Source organism: Seriola dumerili, unplaced genomic scaffold (genome assembly GCF_002260705.1).
Source record: "Seriola dumerili isolate Sdu_G_001 unplaced genomic scaffold, Sdu_1.0 BDQW01000036.1, whole genome shotgun sequence".
Classification (NCBI taxonomy): domain Eukaryota; kingdom Metazoa; phylum Chordata; class Actinopteri; order Carangiformes; family Carangidae; genus Seriola; species Seriola dumerili.
In genome coordinates this window covers 2,165,245-2,175,681 of record NW_019174291.1, presented here as the reverse complement: position 1 = coordinate 2,175,681, position 10,437 = coordinate 2,165,245, and the positions used below count along the sequence as shown (strand labels likewise).

Here is a 10,437-nt window from a genome sequence, read left to right as displayed (position 1 = left end):
CCACACACACACACACACACACACACACACACACACACACACACACACACACACACACACACATACACACACACACACACACACACACACACACACACACACACACACACACATACACACACACACACACACACACACACACACACACACACACACACACACACACATATGCACAGACACACAAAATATGTCACATTCAGTCATGTCACTTATTTTTACTCTCCAGAGGTAGAAAGCAGTGTCAATGTTATCTCTTGTTTCGCTTCTATTTCTATCACTTCTTTTCTCCTATTGAAGTTACTATCTTGCCCAGGGTTCAAGGTATCTTGCTCAGGGGATCATAGGGACTGAAGGAGCTGGGGGTCGAACCACTGAGCTTCCGATTAGTCGACCCACTCTACCTCCTGAGCCACAGCTGCTGCTCATAGATCATTTCCAAAAGTCTCAGTTTTAGGGGCTTGAATACTCTGGAGTAGTGGAAACCTGATGGAAATGTAGCAAAAGTGATGCGTTTTAAAACTAAAATGTATTAGTGTGGACGCAGCCTGAGGCTCCATGTTGAACTTGTGTCATCCTTCTTCTTCCCCTTGTTTTATCTTGTTTTATGGTGGTTGGCATTCTTCAGCTTATTGGTGCATTACCTCCACCTTTTGCTCTGGAGTGTGGATCAGACAATAGATTTACAATCTAATTCCTGAAGAAAAAAAAACTAAACTACATTTTAACTTGTGTTGTCCATATCACCAGCTTCACTTTGACTGAGCACAAACTAACGTTAGTTGGACAGGGTGGAGGCACATGACTGAATATTTAACGGGACAGTTCATGAATGCAGCATTGGGAAAAGTACCAACTGAATTAACTGACATAAGCAAGATTAAGTTAAGGTTAATTACCCAGTCCTACTCCTAAATATAAACACACAGTACACCCAAGCACTCAGTTATACAGTCATAGCCATGTACCATGAAACACCTGTTTATACCTACTGAGAGAAATGAGACATTTCACTGTGAGCATTTCAAACTGTGTGTGTGTGTGTGTGTGTGTGTGTGTGTAGTTATGTAACTCTAGGTACAGATGACTACCACGTCCTCAGTGACTCCATCTTGTAGAACAACCTCAGAGGGGAGGGAGAGGGAGGGAGAGCAGGGAGGTTAAAGGCAGGTGAGAGTGAAGTTCATGGCAGGAGTGAGGAGAGAGAAAGGAAAGAGACAGGAGAGAAATAGAGGGAAGGAAAACCTAGAGAAGAGAAAGTTATTCAGTAGAGGAGAGAATTGTTTGGAGAAGCAGTGGAGGAGGTAGAGACAGATGAGTGGAGTTTAAATGAGAGGAGGTGGTTTAGAAAAGAAGAGGATGATAAGTAGTACAAGAGAAATGGGTGGGAGGTACTAGTACATAAACAGAAATGGTGGGAGAACAATCTGGAAGGAAAGAGGCGAGAAAATGGTAGAGTGACTCACACAGACAGTTTTTAACACAACTCACAGTCCACTGAAAGTTTTCCCTCTTAACGTTGATTCATACTCACTTAGATATCTCATCAGAACATGGGAATATCGGCTTTGATGACACTGTATTTGTCACTAGCTAGAGATGCCTGGTTGGATGAATCACGCTGTTACACACAGACAAGAGTTGTCTCAAAGTTGTGCTCAGCATCGTGTTTAAAGTATGAAGTCAAACTTTACATGGTGATTCTTATATATTGTAACTGTTAAGTGATTTACTGATGATTAAAGAGGAAGACAACAAACTGCTGACAAACTCAACACCAGGGTTGAGCATCATTCAAGACATTTTCAGTATTGGTGAAAATACTCTCACTTAGTTCATCAAAAATAAATACAGAAAGCCTTATGTAAGTCATTAAGTAGTGAAATTTAAGTTACATATGCCCTGACTCAGTTTGCTAGATCAGTACTGATGACAATACAGACCAGTATTTAATGTGCATAGAATAACCAATCAATATAAAATAGTGTTTCTTTTCAGTGTCATGCTAGAATTCAGTGATTCTACTATCAGTCATCAGCTGCTAACTCAGTCTTAGTGTCACAGTAGACCCAGGCCTCACATTACTCCACACAGGTATATGGATTTGAAGTCTGGAAAAAGACAGTGTCACTGTTGAATGGTATTCACTACCTGAGTTGAAGTATTAGTATCATAGAGAAAAAGTTGTATTGGTGCATCCCAAATTTAATACTTTTACTTACTATTACTGACTATTAGACCAACAAACCGAGAGTTCGTTACATTGTTGAACTGTGAGACGGCTTTAAATGCATCATTAAGGTTACATTTGTATAGTGTGCTATACTGTACCTGTAAGATTTCTTTATGGAAGTGACCACAATGACTAAAAAGAGTCTAATGTACAGATACATAAGCAACATGTTCATATTCATGTAACTTTTCACAGCACTAGCAGTCTGTGAAAGTGGACGTTAAATGACTTAAGAATTATGAAAAATGGATCACAACATTTCACAAACTATTTCAGCAACTATTATGAACTGACCCTCAGTGTGACATCACCACCAGAGGCAATAAGGAGATTATATAACTCCAGGTAGTATAATCTGACAAAGAATAATTTCCTCTCAGATATGGTCTTCCTCTTAATGGAAAATTGATTCCCCCCCCCCCCGCCCCCCGCCGCCCGGTCTCCCTCTGTTCCCACTCATCTCACTGTTTACCTTAGCAGATGATCATTAGACTTTCAAAAGGATGCAGTCAAGGATATAGAGAAAGACACTTAGAGGGATAGATGGAGGTCTGTGTGTGTATGTGTGTGTGTGTGTTGGGTGGTGAGAGGAGAATTTAATACTGGCATTTATGATAAATTACACCTCTTTCTTCCTCTCCTTCCTCTCTCTCCCTACAGTAAGTACCAGTCAGTGAACATCAGCACTAACCTGTATGTGATCAGCCAGCCTTGGCTCTACACTCTGGCCTGGTGCGCTGGAGCTCAGTCTGTAACCACCAACTCCATCCACGTCCTGTCCAACATCAACAAGCCGCTCTTCCTCATGGTAAACACAGTCAACTCTTCATCTCTATTATCAGAAAACCTGTAAAAAATCATGTGGCTGAGTCTCTCTGATGTTTCCTCCTCTAACCATCTTGATACTCTCTGCTCTTTCACCTGGCAACCTGGAGCAAGCAGGTGGTGGGCGGGGCACAAGGCCTCATCTAGATTACTTTTATTAAAATATTAATAATAGCAGAGGATTTTACAGATTTTAAAACATGTCTGAAGAGGGACTTTAACATCTGTTTATCACAATGATCAAACATGAAGAAGAGAAAATGTTTAACCTGATCTAATCAGATTGAACCTCATGCTAGACTGTGCAAATATTGGCATTGCTTATATACAACCATTAGTGTTTCCAAATCATATGTCTCATGCTTCATTAAATGAGTTAATCACTCACAGTGAGCATACATGGCTGTGTTCAGTTATGTTGTAAGTTTGCAGGCGACTCTGGTCATGACGTGAGGCTCAGCAAACACAGTAAAGGCAGGAGGCAGATCGCGTATCAGCCAGGAAATCTCTTCAGCAGGTGTCGAGTGTGTTTGAAGATTGAGCCTGGTTACATAAATGTTCTGTCTCACCACGTGCTCATCTGTCTAGATTCAAATGAGTCTGATCAAGGTTTTGATACGTGTGTTCAAGTCACACGTAAGAGTCATGCGCTATGGTCGCTAAGTGGAAAAATGATATTCATGTTCACACTCTTCTGTGTCTGTCCCATGTGAGGAGCTTTTGTGTCAGTAAATGTAATCAACCCTTTCTCTCTCTCCAGACTCCAGAGGAATACAGTCTGATGTGGATTCTGACTGATGCCGTGTCTGCCCTCCTCATCATCGCCATCTTCATATTCCACTGGTGCGAAAACACATACACACAGACACACACACACACAGTTGCTGCTCTCATAATTACCTTCCCCTGCTAATTGCAGCGTCTGGTGTTGGGGTGGAGAAGCTGTGCAGGGCTGAGTCATCGTGGCTGCCGATGAGGTTTCATTATTAATATGTAGCCAGCAAATGTGTTTTTGATCAATGTTAGGATGGAAAATGTGTGTGAGTGAAAGATCATGACAGAGTGAGAAAAAACAAGGACGCTAGCTGGGACATGAGGGCTGATTTATTTTTTATGTAGGACTGGTTTACATTTATATCAGTTACAACATTTTTCTTTAATGCTTAATTGCAAAGATATTGTGGCACCACTAGATCCAGGAGTCCATCACAACAAAGTGATCAGACAAGAAACAAGTACAGATGAAGGTCAGTGATTGTGGAGGCCAGTACTGAGCAGTTCTTGACATGATATGGATTAGCACAGTTGTTCAATAGGGCTATTTACTGTATACCAACAACAACACAACACAGCTGATGGTCTCAAATGCATTAAGAAGACAAGAAACTCCCCTAATTTTCAATGTGTTCAGTTCTATAATGTAGAAAATAGTCATAATACAGAGAAACCTAAAAATGGGTAGGTGTGTGCAAACTTTTGTCTGGTACTGTAAATAGGAATTATTTTATTTAAAAACTGTTTTTCATTTACTGTTGAGTTTCCATTAAGTCAAAGAAACACTCAGGAACACACTGGGGATTGTTGTGAACAGCTGTCTCAGTAACAATCAGGTAAATCTGACTAGTTTAATAAGAATAAGACATTTTGAACATTATTGTGGATAAAGGTCCCATATTTACACATTTGCAGTGTTTTATTGTATTGATCCATAAGAAGATATATTTGTGGTTTTAAGAACCAAAAATCATCTCAATGTTGTTTTACATCTCCTCTCTGGCACTCTGGCAAGAACAGCTCCACAAAACACTTTTGCCTTCTGTCGTGGTCAGATGACTCGTGCAAACGACTGACAATATAAAGATTGTGTTTGTGTGTGTGTGTGTGTGTGTGTGTGTGTGTGTGTGTGTGTGTGTGTGTGTGTGTGTGTGTGTGTGTGTGTGTCAACAGAAAGGCCTGGATATTTAATCTCTTTAATCATCACTCCCTCTTTTCTCCCTTTTATACCTAGGCTTTAGTCAACACTCAGCTGGACCCCTTTTTCCCTCTCTCACACACACACACACACACACACACTCTGCTCAGTGTACACATCAAAGCTGTCACAGTGGTACACATGGTGTCTCAAAGCTCTTTGGTGTGTGTGTGTCACAGGTGGAGAGAGCGAGGCCTGCCCTTCTGGTCCGGCAGCCGTCAGACTCATGAGAACGGACCATACAGCAAGTTCAGGACGGGTATGACAATATTTGTCTTCTCTTCACTCACTTGAGGCTTGTGTGTCTACACTGTGTCATCACAATAGCTAATGCCTTGTCTCCATCCTGGATGATGAGCTGTGTTTACTGATGAGGGATGAGATGAGGATATTGTGTCTCATTGTTTGAGTGAGTGAACAGTAAAAGGCTTATAAACTATTAGAGAAATTAACTAATTAGAAACAAAAACAAATATCTTTCTAAAATTGTCTTTCTTTAAAGAACAGAAGATAAAAAAGAAATTTGATATACTGTGTAAAATAATGTGTTATAGGAAAACTCTTGGGAAATGCTGTCTTCCCGGGAGCTCCATGAGAACATCAGTATTGAGTATTGAGGTTTTAATGGATCAAGAGATAAAACACATTTCAACAGCTCTAAAGTCTTGATGTTTTACCTTTGTTTTAACTCTTATGATTCTTAGATGAATTGCTGTTATCTTGGAAGCTTGCCACCACTTCATCTAAGAATCATACGTTTTATTCAGAGTTTTGTGAAGCTGGAAAATTCACCATGAGGATGGTACTTCTAAAATGCTACTCGTGGTGATGTCCTAATACAAACATACTCCTTAGCTCACACAGATGTAAATGATATTCATCTCAAACAATCATATTTCCCAACATGTCAGGTCAGGCATTTAAATGTAGCTTGGTTCAAGCTGTGGCTCGACCAGCAGAGACAAGACATTATCTTATGATAGCCATCTTTGCATGCAGTGACTTTCTGCTGTATGTGTTGTGTATGTGCGTGTGTGTGTGTGTGTGTGTGTGTGTGTGTGTGTGTGTGTGTGTGTGTGTGTGTGTCAGACTCTTCTGAGGTCATCTGTGTTCGCTGGAGCCCCCTCCACTCTGACCCCCCTGCTGGAGCGCTCGTCTCCCTCCCCCTGGTCTTCAACCCTTGACACCCTGCATGTCCACCCTGCATGTCCACCCTTCAGGAACCTTGTATGAACCGTGAACCCTGTGTGAATTGTACAAACTGCTATGTTGATTTTAGAGAACTAGTTGGAACCCTCTATGAAACCCACAACAACTTCTGTGACACTGTCACCATGATCAGTCAATATAAATACAGCTGATATGTTCACAATAAGATAAATGATAAGATGAGTAAGAGATCTGTGTGATTTAATTGTTTAAGCTTCGTTAGGCAAAGTGAGTGTGGATAAATAAAATGTTACGTCTGGAAGTGGACGAGTGACGGACATTTCAAACATTACAGAAACACCTTAAATGCTGATGGTGTGGATTGTCCTTCACCTTAACATTGTAGCTACAATCAGAAAATAGAGCTTTCTCTTAGGTGTTATTGCCATAGTAACACCTAATCTGACTGCTGTACAAGCTTAAGTTCACATTGAGAGCTGCAAGACATGTCACAAACCCAAATGACCTCCAACAGAGAAAGACAGTATATGAAGCCTGTACGTGTCCTTGCATCATGAACCAAACTCATTGTTTTATCTCATCTTTGCCTCTCTTACATCCCAACCCTCATTTATACTGAAGAAAAATATAAATGCAACACTTGTTTTTACTGTAATTTCACATGACAAACACAAAAGGCTTATTCTCTTGAATTTTTCCATGTTAGTGAGCATTTCTCCTCCACCAAGATAGTCCATCCACCTGACATATCAAGATGCTGATTACGCTGCTGATTATTGCACAGGTGTGCCTGGGGCTGGTCCCAGTAAAAGGCCGCTGTAAAATGTGTAGTTTTATCAGAGAACACAGTGCCACAGATGTTTCATGTTTTCTGATGGAGTGTGCAGTTGACAAGCTGAATGTCCACCAGAGCTGTTGCCTGTGAAATTAATCATTTTCACGCCAGCCTAGGACCTCCACATCCAGCTTCTTCACCTGGGAAATCTTACAGGTGAAGGTGATCTTACAGCTGAACAGTTGATTTGCATAATCTGTCAGAAACTGTCTCAGGGAAGCTCGTGTTCATGCCTGTCATCCTCAGGGTCTTGACCTGAGTGCAGTTTGTCGCTTAACCGACCTGAGTGGATAAATGCTCACCGCAGATGAATCCCAGTTTTCATAGAAGCAGGCAGATGGCAGGCAGAATGTAGGGTGTCATGTGCGCGAGTGGTTTACTGATATCAGCGTTGTGAACAGAGTGCCACATGGTGGTGGGGATATGGTATGGGCAGACAATGAACACTGGTAACACTGGTGAATTTTACTGATGGCAGTTTGAATGCACAGAAATGCCGTGATGTCATTCATCCACCGCCATCATGTCATGTTGCAGCATTATAATATGCATGTTGCTAGGATCTGTACCATTGAAGCCACTGATTAGGAGTGGGCCACAATCAACCACCTGATCAACTCTGTCATGTCAAATGGTCTCACCAGATACTGACTTGTTTTCTGATCCACGACCCCCCAAAAGAATGCAGATCCAAGTCATATTAAATCCACAGTTCAGTGTCTAATAAATGTCTTCTTATCAGAGCCTGACCGATATTGGATTTTTGGGGCCGATTCCAATATCAATATATCGAGTCAAGGATGAACTGATTAGATTTTGGGGGTCAAAGGTCAAGGTCACAGTGACCTCAGAAAACACTTTTTAGCCATAACTCAAGACTTCATACAGCTATTTTTTTTGGGGGGGGGGGGGCATTTTTGCCTTATTTTGACGTATTTTTTTCACAGTGAGAGAGAGACAGGAAAGTCAGGGAGAGAGAGAGGGATGACATGCAGCAAAGGGCCACAGGTCGGACTTGAACCCGTGGCCACTGCGGTCAGGACTAATTTTTGATACGACTCAGGATAAACAGGGATGTAATCTGAAACTAGTCTGAGGGGACGAGGCAGACAACCACCAGGAGGTGATTGTAGTTTCAAAATAAAACTTTACATTTTAAAGTTGCCTTTTATTGTGACCAGCTCCAGGCACAGCTGTGACATAATCATGTGTAATCAGCATCTTGATCTGTCGCACCTGTCAGGTGGATGGATGATCTTGGCAAAGGAGAAATGCTCACTAACACGGATTGAAACACATTTGTGAAGAAGCTTAAAAAAAAATCCAGTGTGTAGAAACAATTTCAACTCATGAAAAAGCAAAAACTTGTGCAAAAAAAGTGTTGTTTATATTTTTGTTCAGTGTGTGTTTCTCGTCCGTCGTTACCTTGAGCCCGGTCCCCTTCAGTATGTCCTCTGTATTACCCACAGTGCTCCTCTGACCTTTTCCTCCCTTTGCAGAGCTGAGTGATGTGTGGTCCATCTCCAGCGTCAACGTCCGGCCTGATTTACGGAGCACGCCCAATTCACCCGGCACTCCTCACCTGCCCACCATCACAGAGGAGTGACTTGGGGAGAGAGACATAGAGGGAGACAAAGGATGAGAGAGAGAGAGAGACAGAGAGAGAGAGAGACAGAGAGAGAGGGAGAGAGAGAGAGAGACAGAGAGTGCTAAAGGCTTCAAATCTTGAGCATCTCTTGATAAAATTAAACATTCATGACTAAATAAGAAACCATCAAGTCGGATTAAAAACATTCTTGGTTCTTAACTCAAGAGTTAACAAGGAAAATTACATGTGGTTTGCTTTTAATTCACATGTTGCTAAATTAGTAAAATCTTTTTTGTGTCAAATAATCAAAACTGTTGTCTTTGTCAGAAAAGTGTTTATGTAGAAGCTCATCGCACACAGTAAGAAGACGATTGAGAAAATGAATTACCACAGCCTTTAAATAAAAGAGAAACGACAAAGTGACCAAGAACAGACACATGTAAAGTGAGAGACATCAACGATCTCATCTTTCTCCGCCTCCTCTGTTATTCTCTCAGTCTGTGGACTGGACTGAACTGAACTGATGAACCAGACCTCATCACTGATCTGCCATCAGTGACAGAGAGGAGAGACTCTGGACATGAACCCGGTTCACAGGCAGCAGTGTCACTTTCTACTCTATAATCTCATAGATGCCATTAAACTGTCTGGGCAGTGAGGACAGTGAAACACTGGCCCTTGACAACATGTTCATGTCTGGTCATTCACCACCACCAACTCAGTTCAACAACGCAAGATGTCAAAGAATCTACACCTCACAGAAGAAGGAAGAAAACAATGAACAAATATATATATACAGCTGTAGTAACACATGAGTCGCTTTCACTCTCTCCGTCTCGTGTTTCTAGTTGATAAAAACGATGTTTGACGGAGGAAGAGCGGAGGACTCGGGGTGAAGCTCTGATGCTGATGGAAACTGTGTCTTCAGAGCAGGAGACATCTGGACATGATGAAATGGACTGAGTGTCCTCTGTATGAATTCTTCTACTTCATTTTCAGCTGTGTCGATATCAGGTGCATCAGACCAAACCTTAAACCATGTCTTAAATCTTAATGTCTCGAGTTGTTGGATGTGGTGTGTGAACTGAACGCTGTTCGACTGACAGGATGAATGTAAACCCGAGGCTTGAGAAGGTATCGGTAGTTAAAATATTTATGTTTGTTACTAAAGTGAATGTATTATCAAGTGGGGCCATGTTTCTCAAAAGCATATGAGAAATGTTCTGGCTGGGTCTTCTCACTTTGGCTGCAGATTTGTGCCAAATGTCGTTTGAGCTGCTCTAAATAAAGATTAGACAAAGATGCTTTTGAGAAACCTGAACTCTTTACGGGGCAGTAAATACAGCATCTGCTTTTTTCCTCACATATATGCACGCAGTACTTTCTGGAAGTATGACTCTATGGAAGTTTAGTTGTGAAATCCAGAGTGTCGTGTCTCAACCTCTCAGGTGTGAAGTCCAGGAGGTTTGGGGCCTTGGTGTTCTGAGCGTTTTTGCCAGTTTTCTGCACAGTGTTGGAGATGGAGCAGGACATGCTGCAGTAAGTGCCATTAAAAGAGACTGGCTTTGTTTTCATTGTTTAGAAGCAGAATCACTTTGTTCATGCACCACAGTAAATATACAAGAATTTATTTGGAAAATGTGACAGTAGTGTCTGACAGATCTCCTTGGATGCACATGATCTACAGGGAATTCACAGTTTACACATTTAGCCCACAGTCCCAATCCATCTGTAGTCTCATTTAGCATTTCATCTTCCAATCTGAGTCAGTTTGACACTTGGCTAAAAATTGGACTTTAGGTTTAGGATTTGGTTGG

At 41.5% G+C, this 10,437-nt stretch overlaps 1 protein-coding gene across 1 annotated transcript in view; it reads left to right on the top strand.

The window, feature by feature from the left end:
• The window catches only part of LOC111216789 (glycerophosphodiester phosphodiesterase domain-containing protein 5-like), a 49,692-nt gene extending 39,769 nt beyond the window's left edge, over positions 1–9,923 (top strand). The window contains exons 16-19 of the mRNA XM_022738406.1: positions 2,891–3,038; positions 3,816–3,898; positions 5,207–5,286; positions 8,532–9,923. Coding sequence (XP_022594127.1) covers positions 2,891–3,038; positions 3,816–3,898; positions 5,207–5,286; positions 8,532–8,638 — 418 coding nt within the window. The 3' untranslated portion in view covers positions 8,639–9,923. The remainder of the gene's footprint in view (positions 1–2,890; positions 3,039–3,815; positions 3,899–5,206; positions 5,287–8,531) is intronic.
• The last annotated feature ends 514 nt before the right edge of the window (positions 9,924–10,437 follow it).